Source organism: Capricornis sumatraensis, chromosome 7, assembly GCF_032405125.1.
Source record: "Capricornis sumatraensis isolate serow.1 chromosome 7, serow.2, whole genome shotgun sequence".
NCBI lineage: Eukaryota > Metazoa > Chordata > Mammalia > Artiodactyla > Bovidae > Capricornis > Capricornis sumatraensis.
This window is the reverse complement of record NC_091075.1, coordinates 69,384,610-69,408,451: the sequence shown is the minus strand read 5'-3', so window position 1 is coordinate 69,408,451 and position 23,842 is coordinate 69,384,610. Positions and strand designations below refer to the sequence as shown.

Sequence of the window (23,842 nt, the reverse complement as noted above, 5' to 3'; positions counted from 1 at the left end):
TTAATGTCAGAAGAGTTGGTGAAAGGCATAATGGAATAAGGCAGACAGACTCTATTTTGGGGGCGGATGCTCAAGAAGGTCCAGGCGGTTTCCCTCAAGGCCTGATCTCGCCTTTGCCTGTCAGGCCTCTTCCTCATGACCTTTGCCACAGGCGAGATTCCCCATGCTGGCTCCCGGCAGTAGATCATTCCAGATTGCTAGGTGGCAGTTTTAATAACCAAGGTAACTTACTTGCAAGGTTTGTCTTGGGTGACTACAAGGTCATTAGATCTCCACACCTGCCAGAATCATATAATGGGATTCAGTCATGTGTACCATCTGGATGGTCTCAGCAGCACATTGCTTACTCGAGGCTGCATCCTTGAAAACAGCTTTGGCTGTGGGAACAGTGGGTGTAACATACATTCTGAGGACAGAATAGTGGGTGAGGAGCCTCTGATTGCCTGAGTCCAGCTCATGGGTCAATGTGGTGGGTCACATCCTTTCCATGACCTCCTCCAAAATGGTGCCAATTATTTGTATATTAAGTCTGAGGGATCTCACATTGGTGGGTCGATTAAACCAGGTTCAAAAGGCATGGATCAGTAAAGGTGTTAATCTAGGAAATCAAGCCATTCTCAAGCTAACATCATATGTTCATTCAAGTAATGTCTCCCACAGAGAATTCTTAAAATTATAGACAGTGTCACCACATCAGTATGTTTAGTGAACTCTGTTTGAAATATGTGTTAGTGAACAAGAGTTGATTTTGATGTAGGAGGAACAAAGCAGAAATAGAGAATGGCATATGCCTTGCATTGCATCAAAGTTGCCTTTTTATACATGGGAAACTATCAGGTGTTAGTTATATGCATAGTGTCAATGACCTTTCTCAAAGGTCATTTGGTTTTAAAAATTAGATACTTCTTACAGGGGAAGAACCAACAAAACCCGGTAATGAATGGCATGGAGATCATGGAAAAGTCTGGAGTCTTGGGATTATAGGAGTAGTGGAATTTGTTTTAGCACATATATGGAAGTCAGGAGAAGAACTAGTTTGAAAGTGAAAAAATGAAAGTGAAAGTTACTCAGTTGTGTCCGACTCTTTGTGACCCCATGGACTATACAGTCCACGGAATTCTCCAGGCCAGAATACTGGAGTAGGTAGCTTTTCCCTTCTCCAGGGGATCTTCCCAACCCAGGGATTGAATCCAGGTCTCCTGCATTGCAGGTGGATTCTTTACCAGTTGAGCCACAGGGTAGGGATAAAGAAGGAAATTAGTTTGGTTGTGGACATGCTGAGAAGAGATGACACTATGCATTAGGCATGAGAAATTTATGATCTAACTTGAAAGGAAGTTCAGGACTCAAGAGATTCAAGAGCTGGGTACACCAAGGCTATAGTTCAAGCTCTGAAACTGTCAGAAATGGCATGGAGAGTCAGAAGTCTGAAAGAGAACCATAAGAAACATTTTAATTAATGGGATCAGAAGTGTTGCTCATTGTGACTCAAATCACTTTTAAGTCCATCTCTGTTGAACAAGTTACTGCACTAAGCCAGTTGCAATACATGAATTTCCAGACATTGTTACTGACAAGAGATTGAGCTAGCAAAATTTAAAGTTTGAAGATAAGAATTCCAACTTGAATCATCACTTTTGTATCTCATCATTCTCTGATGGGCTGAAGGGGCAGTGTGGACAACAGAGAGATTGTCAGTGGCCAGCAGAACAGGCTCTCTTTCATTACTCAGCCTGCCACTTAATAAGTAGTAAGTAATATTCAATCTTGATGAATTATTAATGGTTAAAAGCTTATTTTATCCAGACTCATTCACATTTGGGTTAGGACTAATGAGACAAACAAGAATGAAATCTGGATGATACCCTGTCCACCCTACTCACCAGTATTTAATCTCTGCATTAGGCAGTTTGCTTAGAGCTCTAGGTCAAGGTGAGTTCTGTGGAATAATACCAAATTAGCAGATAAGTTTAAACAAATTTAAGATGGAATATGGTTATAAGTCCATATACTCCTGAAAAACATTTCAGAAATAGATGGTTTGCTCTGCCCGGAATATGGTTTGTACAATCATTTGTTTATTTATTAGTGGGATTTGGTGACTAAACTCATTTCATGCTATGTAGTACACAGGAAAATTTAAGCATGATACTGCTGTGGCTCAGATGGTAAAGCATCTGCCTACAATGCGGGAGACTCGAGTTCGAGCCCTGGGTTGGGAAGTTCCCCTGGAGAAGGAAATGGCAACCCACTCCAGTATTCTTGCCTGGAAAATCCCATGGACGGAGGAGCCCGGTAGGCTACAGTCCATTGGGTTGCAAAGAGTTGGACACTAATGAGCGACTTCACTTCACTTCACTTCTGCTCTAAATGGACTGCTGTCCTCTAAAATGTCATACTGTGTATTGAATTGGTTTGCAATATTAAAACCATGTTTCATTTTCATTTTCTACTTTAGGTTTTGGGAGCTGATGATGATGACATGGGTGATGGCTGCTCTCGGAAGCTGACGACTGTGAATATTCTTCGTTTCCTCTTGCTGGTCCTGATTCCTTGTATCTGTGCTCTCATTGTCCTGCTGGTGATCCTGCTCTCCTTTGTTGGTGAGTGATGCCATTATTAAAGAAAAATGAAGTTAAAATTAACATTAGTATGATTCGTAAGAGTGGTTTCTGCTGCTCTGGATGGTGGTTTACTACGGGAGGATCTTTCTGGGCAAGGAGAAATCTGATTGCTTTTGCATTTGTAAAAGACAAAAGACCTGAATACATTATAGGGAACTGATGGTAGAAAGAAATGAAGGCAGGGAGACCAATTTGGTGACTGGCTATCATCTGAGTAAAAGATGGCAAGAGCTTGAATTAAAGCATTTGGTGCATGAAAATCAATGGAAATCAAGACTGCTTAGGATTTTGGCATGAAGGAGAAAGAGGAGTCAAGGCTGACTCTCGGATTTCTAGCTTGGGCAACCAGGTTGGCTTTGGTGCCATCTGTTAACATGGGAAGAAAAGGCAGAGGACTGAGATGCAGGTAGATGGAGGTCAGGCTGGAAGTTCAGTTAGGACATGATAAGCTGGAGATTTTTATGGGACAACTGAATACAGTAGAGCCATAGTTTAAGTGCATTTATCATGAGCAAATTCAACAGTGCAGGCTGGGCCAAGAAATGGAGGACTGTAAGAATTTCTTAACTTCCTAAGAAAATTTCAAGGAAAATTGTGAGTCTGTGTGATTTTTTGGCTTCTGTACACTTTAGAATTTAACTCTCATCCTGCTGTTACTGGTTGGAAACTGGAACCATCAGGAAGGGAAGCTGAGAAGGGAGCCTAGCCTGCCTGTATTTGTGAAGGTGGGAGTCTCAGCGGAAGTAGCAGGGGTAGATGAACTGTGAGGAGAAAGTGCACTGATTCAAAGTGGAGGACAAAGCCTTGGAGGATGCTGGTGTTCAGGGGAGATGAGAAAAGAGGAAGGATCAAGAGATACCAGAGTTGTTGGACAAGAAGGAAAGGATCCCAGAGATGCTGGGTTTCATAGAAGCCTAGGGCAGAGATGTTCAGAGGTCACAGGGTGACAAGTAAGAAGAGGGCAGGAAAACCGCAGGTTTTCTGTTGGAGTTTCTGTCGCCCTGCCCCATATTGTGCCCGCTGTGGTCTGCGCTGGACTAGAGGCAGGACAAACCCTGAAACTGACCTCTGCCCCTCTCTTCTGCCAGGACTCCCTTCCCTCCAGACTTGGCCTGTTTTTGTTTCCTTTCCTGTGCCTTCCAGTAGTTGCTTTTTTATATTTTGTCCAGAGTTTGTAGTTGTTACATCTGGGAGAATCTGTCTAGTAGGTGCTCCCTTGGTCATACATCTGTCATTTGGAATGCTCTCATTGTCATAACCAGAGAAGGCAACGGTGACCCACTCCAGTACTCTTGCCTGGAAAATCCCATGGGTGGAGGAGCCTGGTAGGCTGCAGTCCATGGGGTCGCTAAGAGTCGGACACGACTGAAGTGACTTCACTTTCACTTTTCACTTTCACGCATTGGAGAAGGAAATGACACCCCACTCCAGTGTTCTTGCCTGGAGAATCCCAGGGACGGGGGAGCCTGGTAGGTTGCCGTCTATGGGGTCACACAGAGTCGGACACGACTGAAGCGACTTAGCAGCAGCAGCGTTGTCATAACACTGTGTGGAATGGCTCACACACTCTAAAGAATACTTCCTTTCATTCTCAGGGTGAAATGCTAATATAAGTTTAAAACCCATTTTTCAGTGCTTTAATGCTTAGAGGCCTCTGAGCAGAGGCTGTTCAGTTTAGTCGCTCAGTCATGTCCGACTCTTTGCAGACAGGGTTCTATTATAATAGTGCTTTACTTGGATTTATTGATTTATTTAAACATTTTAATAACTTTATTAAAATATAATTTACATATCATACAATCCACCCATTAAAAGGTGTGTAATTCAGTAATTTTTAATATATTTACAGGTAAGTTCAGTCATCACCATAGTCAATTTTTGAACATTTTCATTGCCTCAAGAAGAAACTTTCTTCTGTCTTAGCTGTCTGTCACCCGTCCATCTTTCCGTGTCCCCTCTGCCCCAGCTCTAAGCAACCATTAATCTACTATATGTTTCCCCTTTCTGGACATTTCGTATGACCGTGTGTGGTTTTTGTGACTGGCTTCTTTCACCCCACATAATATCTTCAGGGTTCATCCATGTTATTGTATGTATCAGTATTTCAGTCCTATGGCCAAATAATACTCTGTTGTATGGATTTACCACATTAAAAAAAATCTATCAATTGATGGACATATTAGTTGTTTTCACCTTTTGACTATTATGAATAATGTTGCTCTGAACTTTCATGTACATAAAACAAATTTTTATGTGTACATGTTTTCATTTCTCTTGGGCTTATCCCTTGGGGTACAATTTTTAAAAAATCACCTGTATGAAATTAGGAAACTGACCAATTTGCAACCATTTCTTGGTACTATTCTAAGGTAAATTTTTAAAGGTAACCTTTAGAAAGTGAGTGTTTTCTGGCACTGTCTTCAAAAGCATTCTTTTCATATGTTCTGAACCAGATGATTTCATATAGATACATTAAGTAATCTCTGCCCAGATAAACATTTCCTATTTTATAACTGAGATGTTTACTGTTGTAGTGAGCAATAAAATAATTTTATATCTCTGTTTTAAAAAACCTCACTAGATTCTGCTTGCTTTTAAGAATGTTCTGTTTGATTTGAGTTTATAATTTGTGCTCTTTCAAAGTTTTGCAGTTATTTCTGGGTCTCTAAGAGATGCTGGAATGCCATGTACGAATAGCAGGAGCTTTGGCTTCAAAAGGTGAAGAGATGATAGTGAGAGGATTTTTGACTAGGAAAAGATAGTAAAAGCCTTATGCTAACAAACACAGATGCATTGTGCCTCTCTAATTTTGTCTGTTTGGGCTTCTGGCATGCATAAAATCAAGATGGCAAAGAGATTTCTGAAATAAGAGAGTTAGACTTCCTGAATAATTATTTCTGCAGCAGGCTATGAAAAAGAGCAATAGCAAATTGTTTCTCTCCTCAACCCTTAAACTGAAGTTGGAGCTACAAAGGTTTTGTTCAGTTTAATTTATTATAGTTTAGACTAGAAAAGTTCAGTTTTCATTCCAATCCCAAAGAAAGGGAATGCCAAAGAATGCTCAAACTACTACACAATTGCACTCATCTCACACAATAGTAAAGTAATGCTCAAAATTGTCCAAGCCAGGCTTCAACAATATGTAAACTGGAACTTCCAGATGTTCAAGCTGGTTTTAGAAAAGGCAGAGGAACCAGAGATCAAATTGGCAACATCCGCTGGATCATCAAAAAAGAAAGAGAGTTCCAAAATATATCTATTTCTGCTTTATTGACTATGCCAAAATCTTAGACTGTATGGATCACAATAAACTGTGGAAAATTCTGAAAGAGATGGGAATACTAGAACATCTGACCTGCCTCTTGAGAAACCTGTATGCAGGTCAGGAAGCAACAGTTAGAACTGGACATGGAACAACAGACTGGTTCCAAATAGGAAAAGGAGTACGTCAAGGCTGTATATTGTCACCCTGCTTATTTAACTTCTATGCAGAGTACATCATGAGAAACGCTGGACTGGAGGAAGCACAAGCTGGAATCAAGATTGCCAGGAGAAATATCAATAACCCCAGATATGCAGATGACACCACCCTTATGGCAGAAAATGAAGAGGAACTAAAGAGCCTCTTGATATGGTAAAAGAGGAGAGTGAAAAAGTTGGCTTAAAGCTCAACATTCAGAAAAGTAAGATCATGGCATCTGGTCCTGTCACTTCATGGCCAGTAGATGGGTAAACAATGAAAACAGTGGCTGACTTTATTTTCTTGGGCTCCAAAATTACTGCAGATGGTGACTACAGCCATGAAATTAAAAGATGCTTGCTCCTTGGAAGAAAAGCTATGAACCAGCCTAGACAGTGTATTAAAAAGCTGAGACATTACTTTGCCAAAAAAGGTCTGTTTAATCAAAGCTATGGTTTTTCCAGTAGTCATGTATAGATGTGAGAGTTGGACCATAAAGGATGAGCACCAAAGAATGATGCTTTTGAAATGTGGTATTAGAGAAGATGCTTGAGAGTCCCTTGGACTGCAAGGAGACCAAACCAGTCCATCCTAAAGGAAATCTATCCTGAATATTCACTGGAAGGACTGATGCTGAAGCTGAAACTCCAATACTTTGGTCACCTGATGCAAAGAGTCAACTCATTAGAAAAGACCCTGATGCTGGGAAAAATTAACAGCAGGAGAAGGGGACGACACAGGATGAGATAGTTGGATGGCATCACTGACTCAGTGGACATGAGTTTGAGCAAGCTCTGGGAGATGGTGATGGACAGGGAAGCCTGGTGTGCTGTAGTCCATGGGGTGGCAAAGAGTCAGACATGACTGTGTGACTACACAACACTCAAAAATTGGCCAAAATTGTTCTTATCTCATTTTAACTCAAAAAGAACTGAAGTCAGTGTATTATGGCCATCATTTTAGTAATCTCATATTCCATAACCCCATAACCCTATGAGAAAGCCATTGCCATAGTATAGTTTAATTGCCAATAAAGTAGCTAGGAAGAAATAAAATTTATAGACTGCTGGATTTGTGATATGATGCCAAGTTTCACTTGACTCTTCTGCTTAGGCCTGAGAGCTACTTTCATTCCTCTTATAAGAGCTTAAACTGGCAGTGGGGTTTGCTGCCATCACAGGACTGCAGGAGTCAGCTTGTACCATGAGATGCTTTATTAGAGCTTGAACCAATGCCTAACAAATTATTTATCAATAATATAGAAACATATTACATATGCAATACTTTAAGTAAAATTATATTGACATGTTGAGCAACATTGAACTAGCATAAAATTGTAGGTATAATCTTATACTGTTCATTCCTTGAACAGGCATTTATTGAGTGACTGTTAAGTGCAAAGCAGGCTTCCCTGGTGACTCAGCCAGTAAAAAAAATTTTCCTGCATTGTGGGTGACCTGGGTTCGACCCCTGGTTTGGAGAGATCCTCTGGAGAAGGGTGCCCGCTCCAATGTTGTGGCCTGGAGAATTCCATGGACTATACAGTCCATGGGGTTGCAGAGTTAGACACGTGCACTTTTACTAAGTGCAAAGCGATAACCTATGGGTCTTGGACACAGCCCTGAATCAAGCTTCCTCCATGGGACTCCCAGTTCATTGAGGGAGGGGCACATAGAAAATGATCACATAATTGATTAATTATCACACAGGTAGCTCCTATGTGGGAAGAGACAGTTTTTCTGAGACAGGGTGTGAACCCAGCCTGAGAAGCCTTCGTTGATGGGGGAGCACTTTACCCATGACCTCTACCATGGGGATATCGGAGTAGGGGAGTGGATCTGGGTGGGGCTGTTAAAAGGTCCCTTTGACACTTGTCTGGAGAAAGGGTTGAAGTGGGTAGAGTATGTGACAGGGAGAAGAAATACAGTTATTACAAGAATCCTGCAGACATGGTGCTTTGGAATATGTTCTACACTGATTTTTGCAAAATTTATTCATCTCAATTTATTTCACTAAAATTAAGATCCCAAAAAAACTCTTTAAAATGCTCTTAACTTTTTCTTGCTAACAGCTGAAGACTTGGTTTCAAAGCTTTATCCATTCATCCACATCTAAAACAAACTGTTCTAGCCTTACGCTTATGAAGAATAGCCTAAGGCTACCATCCTAGTTTTCTCAAAACTACAAAAAACCTATGTGGGGCCTATTAACTTTTTAATTTTTGTCACTCAGTGAAGAAGAAAGAAATTATCATGGACGTATAGGAAATATAAGTAGTCTGTTTTTCTTTTTTTAATTAATTAATTATTTTTTTATTTTTACTTTACAATACTGTATTGGTTTTGCCATACATTGACATGAATCTGCCACAGGTGTACATGAGTTCCCAACTCTGAACCCCCCTCCCACCACCCTCCCCATATCATCTCTCTGGGTCATCCCAGTGTACCAGCCCCAAGCATCCCGTATCCTGTATCAAACCTAGACTAGTGATTCATTTCTTACATGATATTATACATGTTTCAATGCCATTCTCCCAAATCATCCCACCCTCTCCCTCTCCCACAGAGTCCAAAAGTCTGTTCTTTACATCTGTGTCTCTTTTGGTGTCTTGCATACAGGATTATCATTACCATCTTTCTAAATTCCATATATATGTGTTAGTATACTGTATTGGTGTTTTTCTTTCTGGCTTACTTTACTCTGTATAATTGGCTCCAGTTTCATCCACCTCATGAGAACTGATTCAAATGTATTCTTTTTAATGGCTGAGTAATACTCTCTTGTGTATATGTACCACAGCTTTCTTATCCATTCATCTGCTGATGGACACCGAGGTTGCTTCCATGTCCTGGCTATTATAAACAGTGCTGCAATGAACATTGGGGTACACGTGTCTCTTTCAATTCTGGTTTCCTTGGTGTGTATGCCCAGCAGTGGGATTGCTGGGTCATAAGGCAGTTCTATTTGCAATTTTTTAAGGAATCTCCACACTGTTCTCCATAGTGGCTGTACTAGTCTGCATTCCCACCAACAGTGTAAGAGAGTTCCCTTTTCTCCACACCCTCTCCAGCATTTATTGCTTGTAGACTTTTGGATCGCAGCCATTCTGACTGCCGTGAAATAGTACCTCATTGTGGTCTTGACTTTCCTCTTCAAAAATTCTAGATGAGCTAGAGATCATTGGATTTAAATATAGTTTTTCTCTTACCAAATTTCTTAGCAGCTGTGGCTTTTACAAGAATTTGGAATCTGAACTTCATAACGTACAATGTTGTGTTTTGAATATAATTTTAAAAGGGCAAACTTCTCAGATCCTTAGTTTTTTTCCACCAGAACCTTAAGATTTTCTATGCAGTTCTCAAACTTGAGAATATTTTTTCTTTAATTCCTTGGGTCTGAGGTTATGTATAATGTATGATGTTTTGGAAAAGGCAGTCTAAAGTCTTGTATTCAAAGTGTAGTCAGTGGACCAGCAGCATCAGCATCACTTGGGAGTTTGCGTGAAATGCAATATCTGGAATCCTGGGCCCCTCTCCAGACCTGCCAAATTTCCTTTCAAACAAGCTCCCCAGGTCATTTCTGTGCTTCATCCAGTCCCTAATCCACTGTAATCTGATCTTTTCTTCTTCTTTTCATACTACTGTATCTGCTCTGCCCCAGGGCCCCAATGTCCTTTCATTGAAAAGCAGCATTTGGAACCTGTGTGTGTTTGAACAAGACTTTGGAGAGCCTCTGTTTTCGCTCTGTGTTTACATCTGCTCACAGTGAGCATGCTCAGTTTTGACTACTCCTTTCTTCTTGAAATGCTCTTCTGCTTTGCCTGGATATTATCATTTCTAATTTTCTTTCTATTTCTGTCTGCTCTTTCTCTGTGTCCTTAAGCTCGTCCTTCTCTATGTGCTAAGTCACTTCAGTCATGTCCAAATCTTTGCGACTTGTAGCCTACCAGGCTCCTCTGTCAGTAGGATGCTCCAGGCAAGAATACTGGGTTCTTCCCAACCTAGGGATCGAACCCTCATTTCTTATGTCTCCTGCATTGGCAGGAGGGTTCTTCACCACTAGCACCACCTTTTTGTACCTAGCCAGTAAATTTGGGAGTGTCTACCTTAGCTCTCTTCGCACTTTGCACCTATACTTCTCTAGACAGTATCATGCTCTCCCATGACTTCTTTCATCATTCATGAATTCAACAAGTGTTTAATGAGGCCTACACTGGAGCCAAGCATTCTACTGTGTGCTTGAAATGCGGTCATGCATACTATACCTTTTTAACTTTGAAGAGGCAGACAAGAAACAGCCAATTTCACTTGAGTGTGTTAGTGATATAAGCAGAGTGTGATCAGGGAAGCACATTTGTGGGGAAGTCTGGTAAGACCTTCTGGAGGAAATGTTTAGATTGCTTTGGATTTAGATTTCTTTCCCCTTGTGTGTTTCATTGCATTTTACACTCAATGTATCCATAATAATTACAGTAACAAAAGTAAACTTATACAATGTCTATTTTTCATTCTCTATTATCTATTATATCAGTCAGGGCAGGCTATGCTATGCTGTGTAACAAAAATAATCATAATATATTAGTGGTTTATTAACACTGAAAGTCAGTTTCTCTTTTGCAGCACATGCTTTACAAGATGGCAGGGGGGCTGTGCTCATTTAGGTCACTCAGGAACTAAATTGATGGACTAGCCATCATCTTGAACCTTGAGGTTATTGTGCCAGAGAGAAAGAAAAAGAGTCCTAGAGGGTTTGTTTTTTTTTTAAGTATGTAATATGGCATCATTAATTATAATCACAATGCAGTACATTAAACCCCCAGAATATACTCATCTTATGACTGGAAGTCTGTACACTTTGATCAGCATCAAAGATGTCAAGAGACAGAGAATGAGGCCAGAGAATGTAACCCCAGCATGTGTCCTAGTAGAATGGGAGAGAGTTGAAAATATTTGATGAACAACTCAAATGACAATCATCCCACCTCGGTAAATATCTTCATTTACCCATAGCTCAGACTGGAAGCCTTTAAGGGACCTGTGACACTTTTTGTTAAGTTCTTATAATTTTGCCTCTGAAAGTTCTCTCTCAAATGTTCCCCTTGCCCTCACTGCTTTTGCCTTGGCTCAGTCCATCTTTTTTCCCTTGGGCTATTGCAGTAGCTTTCTAACTGTCTGCTAGACTTAGCTCCTTTAAGCATCACTGTTGTCTGAGTGGTCATTTTAACATTCTACCCCATTTAACTTCAGAAGTTCTCTGTCATGACAAGATCAACTCCAAAGCTTTAACAAGAATACCCTTCACAGTCTGGCTCCACTTCCTTTGCTCCTGTCAGCTTCCTGTGTGCTAGCCATGTTTAGTTACTTGCTACTCAGCTTTTGCATATTTTTCCCCTTGTTCTAACTAAAAAGTTCTCCATTTCTTAATGTGGGGAATTGTTTCCCCATAAATGCTTGGCTCAAACCTAGAAAATCCCTAGTTATCTTTTAAGATTCACATGGAGGATCATTATCCCCTAAGAAATCTTTCTTCATTTTCCTAAATGGAGTCTCAGCCTCTTCTCTAATTTTTGTCAACAGATTGTCATACGCATATCATTCTCAAAGCATTTGTATCATGGTCTGTATTTTTACATACATACCTGTCTCCCTCAGCTCATCTGTAAACATCTTGATGAAAACCTCTAACTAAAGTTTGTAATTTGCTCTCAGTAGAGAGTAAATACATAGCTCCTGGAACATAGAAAATGCATGCTTGTGCTCAGTCCTTAAGTCCTGTCTGACTCCTAGAGGCCCCATGGACTGTAGCCCACCAGGCTCCTCTGTCTATAGGATTTCCCAGGCAAGAATACTGGAGTGGGTTGTCTCCTCTTCCAGGGGATCTTCCAAATCCAGGGATCAAGCCTGCATTGGCAGGCAGATTCTTTACCCCTGAGCCATAAATGTATTACCACATGACTAGAGATATAAATGTATTACCACATGACTAGAAATGTTAAAGCTGAAGCTCTAATACTTTGGCCACTTGATGTGAAGAGCTGACTCTTTGGAAAAGACCCTGATGCTGGGAAAGATTGAAGGCAGGAGGAGAAAGGGACAACAGAGGATGAGACGGTTGGATGGCATCACCAACACAATGGAGATGAGTTTGAGAAAACTCTGGGAGATGATAGACAGGGAAGCCTGGCATGCTGCAGTCCATGGGGTCACAAAGAGTTGGACATGACTGGGCGACTGAACAATAAGAGATATAAAGATGAGGAGTTTATTTCAAACTCATAGGAAGATAAATTTTTTACATGCCCATGATGGTTGAGTTTAACTTGTATACCTTGTCCAAAGTGAAAAGCATGTGTGACTATCTGAGTATGGGTGTATATCTTATCCCAACTCAATTCTTGGGCTAAGTTAATGTAAGCTTCAGTTTCCTTCTCTCTGAAACTTCATCAAGAAGGGTTAATTATAGCATAATCATAGAATTGTTGGAAGTCTAACTGGTAAAGATACTTAGTCTAGTGCTTATATTAGTTTTGTATTGCTGCTGTAATATTAATGCTGTAATGAAGCTTAAAATAACACAAACGTAGTAGCTTAGAGTTATAGAGGGTTGTTGGAAGTCTAACTAGTAAAGACTAGTTATCATAGGATTATTGGAAGTTTAACTAGTAAAGATACTTAGTCTGCTGCTGCTGCTGCTGCTAAGTCGCTTCAGTCATGTCTGACTCTGTGCGACCCCATATATGGCAGCCCACCAGGCTCCCCCGTCCCTGGGATTCTCCAGGCAAGAACACTGTATTAGCTTTGTATTGCTGCTGTAATATTAATGCTGTAATAAAGCTTAAAATAACACAAATGTAGTAGCTTAGAGTTATAGAGGTCAGAAGTACAAAATAGGCCTCATGGGATTAAAATTAAGGTGTTGGTAGGCGACTCTGGGAACCAGTCTGTTTTCTGCCTTTTCCAGCTTCTAGAGTCTTCCTACATTCCTTGGTTTGTGGCCCCCTTGCCATCTTCAAAATGAGCAATGGCTCATTGAGTCTTTCTCACACTGTTATAGCTCTGACCTGCACTTTCTTACCTTCTTCTGTTTATAAGGACCCAGTGAATACCTTCACCTAGATAGTCTAGGATAATTTCTCCATCTCAGACTCCATAACTTACATTTGCAACCCCTTTCACCATGTAAGGAGTGTGAAGTAACCTATGCCCAGGTTCTGGGACTTGGGATGTGGACATCTCTGGGGGAGCATCATTTTGGCTGCCACAGCGCTCAATCTACTAGATGTTTCGATAAGTGATCAGTAACGCTTGGTTTTTACTATTGGAATTGCAGACCATTTCTTAAACATTGTGCTTCCCAGGTGGCTTAGTGGTAAAGAATCCACTGCCAGTACAGGAGATGCAGGTTTGATCCCTGAGTCCTAAAGATCCCCTGGAGGAGGAAATGGCAATCCACTCCCCTATTCTTGCCTGGAGAATCCCATGGACAGAGGAGTATGGCAGGCTATAGTCCATGGGGTTGCAAAGATTCGGACATGACTGAGCGTCTGAATGCTCCTGCTGCTATTGCTAAGTTGCTTCAGTCGTGTCCGACTCTGTGCCACCCCATAGACAGCAGCCAACCAGGCTCCCCCGTCCCTGGGATTTTCCAGGCGAGAACAATGGAGTGGGTTGCCATTTCCTTCTCTAATGCATGAAAGTGAAAAGTGAAAGTGAAGTCACTCAGTCGTGTCCGACTCTTAGCGACCCCATGGACTGCAGCCTACCAGGCTCCTCCGTCCATGGGATTTTCCAGGCAAGAGTACTGGAGTAGGGTGCCATTACCTTCTCCCTAAATGCTCCTAAACATTGTTAAATAGAACTGTGTTATAGCTGAAACACTTTTGCAACATACAACCCTGATACAGTGTGGCCTTCTATTAATAACTTAGCATGAAAGGGCCACAGTTATTTTGTTCTAAAATAGGGTTATTTTATTCTAAAATAGGGTTTTGAAAATTTCCTTAGCCATTTTATTATGCTGGGATATATTTAAAGCAAAAGGAAATTGGCATTTATTTATAAGTACCTTATAGCCCTAAGGGGGCTTCCCTAATTTGTCAGTTGGTAAAGAATCCACCTGCAATGCAGGAGTCTCTGATTTGATTCCTGGGTTGGGAAGATCTGCTGGAGAAGTGATAGGCTAGTCACTCCAGTATGCTTGGGCTTCCCTTGTGGCTCAGTTGGTAAAGAATCTGCCTACAGTGTAGGAGACCTGGGTTTGATCCCTAGGTTGGGAAGATCCCCTGAAGGGAAGGCTTACCCACTCCAGTATCCTGGCCTAGAGAATTGCATGGACTATATAGTCCATGGGGTCACAAAGAGTTGGGCTCAACTGAGCAACTTTCACTTATAGCCCTAAAAAAGACTATTTTACTTTTATTACTATTACTGTGCAGTAATGACTAACAGTTACTGAGAACTTACTGTGTGCCAGGAACTGTTCCAAGTGTGTATTGACTAATACAGCCCACTGAGGGGAAATGCTGTTACTTTCCTTATTTTGCATCAGTTGAGACTTTGCCCAGAGTTTCAGGGCTGGTGAGTACTAGTGATGGGATTTAAACTCAGGTGGTCAGGCTTTAGAACCTATACTTTTAACCACAGCACTATAAAAATAAGAATGTGGAGAAGTATGTGGCAACACTTGATGAATGAACACTCTACTCCAGACTAATAACTCATAGCATTTTTATAGCTCATCATGGTGTAGCTTGAGAGTGTTTAGTCTTATTGAATTCTGTTTTCTGTGCTTTGAAAAAAAATGCATAATAGAGGGCCAACTGTGAGTTGAGAGTTAGTCAGTTTCCAGAGATGCTTGAAAATATTGTCTAGTGAGTTCAGGCTTTTAAAGACAGGTCCTTTAGGTTTGTTGTCTCTGTCTGTTGTCTTTCTCTCAAAAATATAGTTTAAGGACATTAGCTGCAGCTACTATCATATATCATGTGTTATCTTTTTTTTCTGTCAACTTGCTTTGATGTAGAGAGTTTAAGAGTCAGGAATCTGCCTTTTTTTTTTTTGAAAGTTGTTATTCAAGTCAGTGTTTCCTGAAAGAGTTAGTGTTTGCTGCTGCTGCTGCTAAGTTGCGTCAGTTGTGTCTAACTCTGTGCGACCTCAGAGACAGCAGCCCACCAGGCTCCCCTGTCCCTGGGATTCTCCAGGCAAGAACACTGGAGTGGGTTGCCATTTCCTGCTCCAGTGCATGAAAGTGAAAAGTGAAAGGGAAGTTGCTCAGTCGTGTCCGATTCCTAACGACCTCATGGACTGCTGCCTACCAGGCTCCTCCGTCCCTGGGATTTTCCAGGCAAGAGTTACTGGAGTGGGGTGTCATTGCCTTCTCCAAGTCAGTGTTTACAGAATATTTTAGAGTAAACATGTTATTAACACTTTCAATACTGTTGCTAAGTGAAAAACTTAAAGATGATTCATAAAGCCAGTCATTACAAACAAAATGGTAAGAACAACTGTTGAAGTATTTCGCATGATAAGGAACCCGATTTAAATGCATCACACAAGGATATGACTAAGGAACTGGCATGTGTTCAAACTGTGTTAACAAAGATGGATACTGATCATAGGGTTAGTGCAATAAGTAAATTGACTTTATGGACCTTATATATTCATTACAGCCGCATTAGTGGAAATGAAAAGTTATGTGCAATAACATCTCTTTATGCCAAAATTAGTAAAGAAGAGAGCAAACTAGTAAATTAGAAATAAAATTGTATCTGATTAATTAGTAACTTTTTTGCATGAATGTAATACATATTTGATAGTGATCAAGTCTATTGTATACATTTTGATTTACAGTAAATTCTAAATCACTTTGAAAATCAAAATCAATTAAGTGAAGTCTTTTCTTTCACCTACTGCATTTAATATTTACTCGTAATCACAGTTTGGGGAGTGTGTTACCTGCACCACATGGTCATGATTTAGCTTTTACACTCCACTGTTTTATTTAGAGTCCTTTGGCAGATGAAACTGTTGACCTTAGTTAGCTAGAAAACAGCTGCTTTTCTATTTTGATTTAAGTTAATGTTTTCCAAGTGTCAAGCACATGTAGAGAAATTTTTTCCATAGACTGATATTAAACATTTTATTTATATTTCTTTTATTTTTAATGGTCCATGAGCTGTTTAGAAAAGTGAGAGCCAGTTAGAGCATTCACTGTAAATGCTTTTGAAAAAAGAAAACTCCCTTGGGTATTAGTATAATGGATCAATATCACATTCATTTATTTTAGTGGTATACTCAATCAGAGTGCTGTATTCTGGAAACACTCTGTTGTCTATTTTGACTACGTTAAAAATACATGATCTCTTTCAAAGTTTTCAGATTCTCTGCCTAAAGCCAATGCTAGAGGATTCCCAACAATCTTAGGTTGGGCTCTTTGTTTTGCTCATGAATAAATACCTTGAGAAAGTGACCAGTTGATAATCTTACTTTAATGCCTGTTTCTTCTAATCATGTTTTGTAGCTTCCGGTCAAAGACAAAGATGACTTAGTTTCTTTTAGTTTTGTTGGAATTGCAGTTATTTTTTGGATTTCAATAAGTCTTGGCAAATTTTGAGTCCTCTTATTTTTAGTATTTACTGTGTGTAGTTCATTGAAAGCTAGTGTCAAATGTGGAGAAATAGAGGCTGGAGGTATGCTGGTGCTCTTGTCCTCTGTGGCAGGTAGAGATGGAGAGCTGTGTGCTGGGTACTGCTAAGCTGCTAAGTCACTTCAGTCGTGTCCGACTCTGTGCGACCCCACAGGCAGCAGCCCACCAGGCTCCCCCGTCCCTGGGATTCTCCAGGCAAGAACACTGGAGTGGGTTGCCATTTCCTTCTCCAATGCATGAAAGTGAAAAGTGAAAGTGAAGTCGCTCAGTTGTGTCCGACTCTTAGCGACCCCATGGACTGCAGCCCACCAGGCTCCTCCGTCCATGTGATCTTCCAGGCAAGAGTACTGGAGTGGGGTGCCATTGCATTCTCCGGTGCTGGGTACAGAGTAGCATAAAATGATGTGTGAAATTGAAACACCATGATAGCAGGAAGGAAACACTAAGTTCCCCATGTTTTATTTGTGGTGAGTCCCAGGTGAGGTGGGCACTAGGAAACCTGGGTGGAGACTCTAGTTTCTAAACCTTTAGCTCTTGAGAAGCGATAGTCTCCTCACAGGGTTATGTGATTTATGGTAGAAGAGATTATGCTTGTCCCAATGATGTGGGTGGATTTGCTGGCCATCATCTTTCTCTTTGCTTGCCCAAGAGGGCAGCTCTAGAGTTTTCCTAATTTTTTTTTTAAATAAATACTTCTAATAATGCCGACTAAGGTCTGTTTAGACAAGGCTATGGTTTTTCCAGTGGTTATGTATGGATGTGAGAGCTGGACTGTGAAGAAAGCTGAGCACTGAAGAATTGATGCTTTTGAACTGTGGTGTTGGAGAAGACTCTTGAGAGTCCCTTGGACTGCAAGGAGATCCAACCAGTCCATTCTGAAGGAGATCAACCCTGGGATTTCTTTGGAAGGAATGATGCTAAAGCTGAAACTCCAATACTTTGGCCACCTCATGGGAAGAGTTGACTCATTGGAAAAGACTCTGATGCTGGGAGGGATTGGGGGCAGGAGGAGAAGGGGACGACTGAGGATGAGATGGCTGGATGGCATCGCGGACTCGATGGACGTGAATCTGAGTGAACTCCCGGAGTTGGTGATGGACAGGGAGACCTGGTGTGCTGCGATTCATGGGGTCGCAGAGTCGGACACGACTGAGAGACTGAACTGAACTGAATAACGTCTTAAAATATCTTTTTTTGATCTTTCAGGAACATTAAAAAAGGCCTATTTTAAATCAAATGGGAGTGAACCTTTGGTCATTGATAGTAAAGTCCACGTGTCTGATGTTATTCTTAATACAATTCATAATGACGAGAGCACTGTGACATCTGCTGCCCATCCCACCCAACACATCCCCGCCTGGACTATGGATGCTTCTCTCTCAGCAGACCAGAATCATAGGAACACAAGTAAGTCTGAAGGTGTTGAATGCCTGGGCCCTTTAACGTCGGTGGAATCCACAGGTAGATTTTTGAAGCATGGTGACTGATGCTGTTAATTCACAGTCCCTTACTGGTCAAACAGGAAAAGCTCTGCTCCCTTATCTGGCAAGCATAGCTGAGTGTCCTCTTTCTAAACATGAAATACTATCAGTTCAGCCATCCAGATAGGGGACAGAAGCAAGAAATAAAAATGTACCAATGCCATTCAATGTTTTTGAAGCATAAAAATCTATGCTGCTTGAATTAGTATAATGGTATTGATTTTGTCACCTCTGAATGCTTGTGCCTCTGCTTTAAAGTTTTAGGTTACTTATGTTGAGATGGTTAAATTAATAAGTAAATTAAGTTTCTTATTTTGTTATTGGTACCTTGTGGCAGGTAGCCCAATTCTATGGTTCTAGGTATTTTCACTGTCAGCATCTTTGCCTTAGACGTCTTTGCTACAAACATTTCTGCCTCCTAATTAATTGGTTGTAAGTTAATTTTGTCATAAAAGATAATGAAAAATAAAGGACATTTGAAAAGATTTAATGAAACAAATTAACAAGATTTTAAAAACTTCATGGCTAAATAAAAAAATTTTGAATACATTTGAAATATGTGTAGATTCATGGTGATGCAGCACAAATAACTGATTTTGTGAGTTGTACCTGGTCTTCAAAGTCTTCTGTTTATAATATTTTTATACACTTTTTTTTTTTTTTGCATGATCATTTCTCTTCACTTGGCCTTAGGCTTTTCCTTCTTTGCTAAAATTTGTCCCTTCATTAAGAGAGGCATCAGTCTCCAAATCCTAGGATGTGTATTTGTAACTGAGTTCTGTATTGCATTGCGACAGTCTTCTATAGTGTTGTATGTTCTTGGCATATTGTCACATGTTTGTTGATAGACTTTCTGAAGTTCTATGGAAAATGTGGGTTCAACTCTGCGCCACTGAGGTCCTCAGCCTCCTTCTCCTCCAGTGTAGTGTGTTTCAAAATAAGAAACCATCTTGAAGCAAATCATTGTCTTCTCTCAGCTCAGTAAAGCTATCAATATCATCTCTAGCTGAAAGAAATGCTAACACATTTCACTTTGTTGAAAGCAAACTGTCAGGGCCCAAATTGTCAACCATTAGTTTATCTTTCATTGCAAAATTGCCATACAGTCAGTCAGTTACATGGTGAAAATGTCTGCGACAGAGATGCTTATAGTGAGAAAACCAGGCACACGGTTCTGTGATAGAATGCCGAGGAATTTGAGGGTTATCCCCTCATCTGTTTTCCAGGTTGTCTATGTGTTCTTTCTTGTTTCCATATTTTCTCAGCTGTGAGATTTATTTTACTTATTGACTGATGAATAATCATACCTTGAGGAAAATGGCATGTGCAGAACTTCTATTTGAGGACAGATGGAGGTATTTGTCAGTTATTCCAGAGAAAGAGCTGGGAGAGAGAGAGGGAAGACAGAAAGTGTGGAGTTGGGTCTGAGATGGTGGCAGATGATATGCTCTGGAATGTAACTCTGTCCCTCTCTAGTTCTTTCAGGAAAGTTCCTAAACTTCTAGAATGCTAGTGGGAGGGGATTAGTATGGAAATGACCCAGTCAGTACTCATACATCATAATCAGAGCTCAGTCACTGGTAAAAGGTTTCTCTGCAATGGTCTTGATTCTTACTTTCTGCCTCCTAAAACAATGTTGTGTGATTGATAAAACCCATTCATCCCTGATCACTTTCCTGTTTGTTACTACCTCTTTCATCAAAACCTCCAGGGGAGAATCATATCTTGGGTCTAGGAAAGAGTATTTATTTTCATTCTGAGCCAGGAAGGGAAGGATTAAACTGACTGTTAAGCTATCACAGTATAAGTTTGCCAGCATCTGAAGAAAAGCAGGATTATTCTGTTTCTCTAACCCCAAAGAGTCAGAATATTTGGATTCTACAGAGCACCAATAGAAGTTAACTGTTTCCTATGCTTTGTGTCCACCAGTGATTCCTACAGATTCATATTCATTACCTGACAGTAATACTGCAAACCCAAATTATGCCAGGTAAATTGTATTTTTCTCATGAGTTTAATTTTAAAATTTTGAATATTTTGGTCATGACTTAAACACCTCATTATTCTTAGTACTGTGGTTTTCAACAGAAGGACAGAAGTAATTTAAGCAAAAATTCAGTCCAGTTAATGTGGTTGCAATGATAGTAATTGGTATTTTGAAAGTTCCATCATTGTTAACATTCAAATAGAGGTGACAAACACATATCCTGAAGAGTAAAGAAATATATAGTCTCGTCCTTGTCGCTCAGTTTGGAAATCTGATGGGAGTCTGTTTGACTCATTTTCTCATCCTATGGCTGGAACATTGCTTGAGAATATGAACATAATTGACATGTAAAGGAAATCCAGGTGAAATTAAAATGCTTAATTGGAGAAAGGTCAACACCTTTGAATATGTGTCATTCTGTGTTCTTAAATGTATTTGATTGTTAGCCTTGAGCTTTACTGTCTGATCATAAAGACTCTCAATAGACTGTCTATATTAACTAAAATTATTTACTGTAAGGGATTTGACAGTTTATCATGCATTTCAATAATATTGCTAGCCTGTGAGTATTGAGCTTTGGACAGTTTTGGGGGCATGTTTGAATATTTTTTCTGTGGTTATATTTTTTTAAATTTTATTGAAGTATAATTGATTTACAATGTGTTAATTTCTGCTGTACAGCAAAGTAATTCAGTTATACATATATATACATACTTTTCCATATTCTTTCCTATTATGGTTTACCATAAGGGTATTGAATGTAGTTCCCTGTGCTATACAATAGGACTTTGTTTATCTCTCTGTGGCCCTTATAATTAATAAGGTATACAGGACAGATATATACACCGTTTTTCAAGGTATGAAATTGAGGCTTAGGGAAATCAAGTTGACATATCCAGTGTCACTTGTTTACAAGTCAGTAACCATGGAATTTGGATTCAGATCTTGGGGCTCCTGGACCAGTGTTCTTTCAAGAATATCATGCTTCCTTATTTAATTTCACTGCTTTCTTTGCAATAGCAGGAGCATTTCTGAGCAAATTTTAAGCTCTAGGAGAGTAGAGAAAGTAATCTGCTTTGTTTACTGCTTTATTGCCTGTGCTCAAGAAACTATTTTTTGAATGAATAAATAAACTACAGTCACTTCAAAAATTTAATACCTGATTAGTTTTATTGGTAATGCCTAATCACCCTTCTGTATTTGGTATCTGTTTAGTCAATTTTACCTAAAGTATCATTTAATGCTGTGTATCTCTATTAACACATAGCAGAGAATTTCCTTTTATTCCTTTAAAAAATTATCCTATAATTAAAAGTCCTTTTAAATTTCTGGCATATGTAAAAGCTATTTGAGTCCACTTCAGTCCAAAAATACAGTGGCAAGACATTCTGTCCTATCCAATATCCTGGGTAGAAAAACAAGGGGAGAACTCCTGAAAAAGTACCAGGAAATAGCCTTTCCTAAAGACATTTTCTTTTGGGGGTCCTTAGTATTATACCAAAGCATAGAATACTGCAGTTTGTAAAATTTAACCAGCATACCTCCTCTGTTACACTATGTGGCAGAGTTGGGCTTTGTAAATATGAAATAGGCTTTGTGTGACATCTGTTACATTTGGAGTTTCATCAGTTGCGTTTTGAAAATCAGTTTTAATATAGAAAGGTAAAAGGCCCACAGTTATCTTTCATGCTATATTTCAGCAAGGGATTTTTCTAGATTGCGTTCTGTCTGTGGATTTTTATTTTCATCTTTTCTTCTTACATATATAAGATTTAAATAATTTAATATAAATATTAATATCCTTATAAATATTTAAGCAGGATATATTGAGTTTTAAGGAAAGGGAAAACTCTTTTACCAACCTAAAGCATTTGGGTTTAACCCAGCATTTGGGTTAAAAGTAATATGGCACAAAATAAAATAACCTATAAGCTCTAATCAGGAATTAGCGACAAGAGTGGGCTAATGTGCTGAAAGCGTATTTTGTTCTCTTAGTGAACTTTTTGTTGTGTGTGCGCTAAGTCACTTCAGATGTGTCTGACTATTTGTAATCCCATAGACTGTAGCCTGCTAGGCGCCTCTGTCCATGGGATTCTCCAAGCAAAGATACTGGAGTGGGGTGCCGTTTCCTCCTCCAGGGGATCTTCCCAACCCAGGGATTGAACCTGTATCTCTTATGTCTCCCGCATTGGCAGGCGGGTTCTTTACCACTAGCACCACCAGGGAAGCCCACTCTTACCTGCTCCTAAATCTTCTGTATCAGGTGAAAAATCATCATACTTCTCATTCACTTAGAAAAAAAGCTTTTTTGAGATATAATCCACATACCATAAAATTTGACCTCTACTATATATAAATCAGGTTTTTTTTTTTTTTTCCCCATGTCAATTGGCTTGTGGGATCTTGGTTCTCCAATGAGGGACTGAATCTGGGCCATGGCAGTGAGAGTACTGAGTCCTAATCACTGGACTGCCAGGGAATTCCTAATAATTGCATATTTTAAAAATGTATTCACAGATTTGTGCAACTACCACCACCACCTAATTTTAGAATATTTTCATCACTGCAAAAAGAGATGCTGTATCCATTATTACCCATTTCTCCTCTTCCTCAGCCTGTATCCAAAATTAATCTACTTTTTGTCTGTATAGATATGCCTGTTCTGAATATTTCATTTAAAGGGCATCATGAAATAAATATGTGGTTTTGTGACTGATTTCTCATATTTTTCCTGGATATGGGCACAGCCCTGGCCTTCTAGTTTTCCAGGGAATACGTCAGAGCTTTTCAAAGGCCCCTTCAAACATCTCATTCCCTAGTTTTTCCTTTGAAGTATTTTGGTCAATCTCTTATTTCTAACAGGTATCCTTGCTGAAGGTAACTGTGATGTTAAACAATTACCATAGATTGTTTTCAACAAGTACCCTGGGAATAGAAATGTTTGTGAAGAGAAAGCTCTGAGTTAAATCAAATAAAGACAAGTGCTGAGCATGAATCCTTTTCAGGGAGCTTCTAGACAAGTTGAATGGTGACAGTTCTCTGGAGACAGCTCTTTGGGGAGCTTCAAACTCATTCTTCCCCCTCCATTTCCTCCTAGTTTGCTGGTTTTCATAGTTACCAGGGTTGAGAAGCCGTGGGTTTTCAAGGCTTCTGTGGACCTGAGGAGAGGGTGATGTGAATAGGGCAAGTTGAAATGCTACGAAGTTCTTGGTTCTCACTGTGATTCCACCATTTTTCTTGAAACAAATGTTCCTCTAATTAAGGCAGACCTTTAGTTAAATTCCAAAGTTCTGAAAAATATGATTATTGACATTTTTCCCAGTGTTTTTATTGCTTTTATGGAGAAACAGATTTTTGGAGGATGTTACTGTGCCGTTCTGGAAGTGTTTCCTAACCCTGCTTTTATCTTCCTTATCTACTCTATTGCTTCTTTTGCATTTCCTCCAACATTGACAGTTAATTTTTCTTCTTTTTATGATGAATAAGTATGATCACATTATATATTATTTTAAAATGGAAGATTTTCTTCTTCCCCTTTTTTGAATAAATCACTTCATTTCTTCTTCCTTTGGCATCAAATTACCCTATTTCTGCCCACAGTTAGCCCATGTTACCCTAGTGTATATGATTTTGTGGTTTTCTCTAT

General features: G+C 39.7%; 1 protein-coding gene across 1 annotated transcript in view; it reads left to right on the top strand.

Annotated features, from left to right (window-relative positions):
- The first annotated feature begins 2,036 nt into the window (after nucleotides 1-2,036).
- Nucleotides 2,037-23,842, top strand: part of CORIN (corin, serine peptidase) — a 233,592-nt gene continuing 211,786 nt past the window's right edge. The window contains exons 1-3 of the mRNA XM_068974946.1: nucleotides 2,037-2,060; nucleotides 2,459-2,603; nucleotides 17,935-18,135. Of these exons, the coding sequence (XP_068831047.1) occupies nucleotides 2,037-2,060; nucleotides 2,459-2,603; nucleotides 17,935-18,135 (370 nt within the window). The remainder of the gene's footprint in view (nucleotides 2,061-2,458; nucleotides 2,604-17,934; nucleotides 18,136-23,842) is intronic.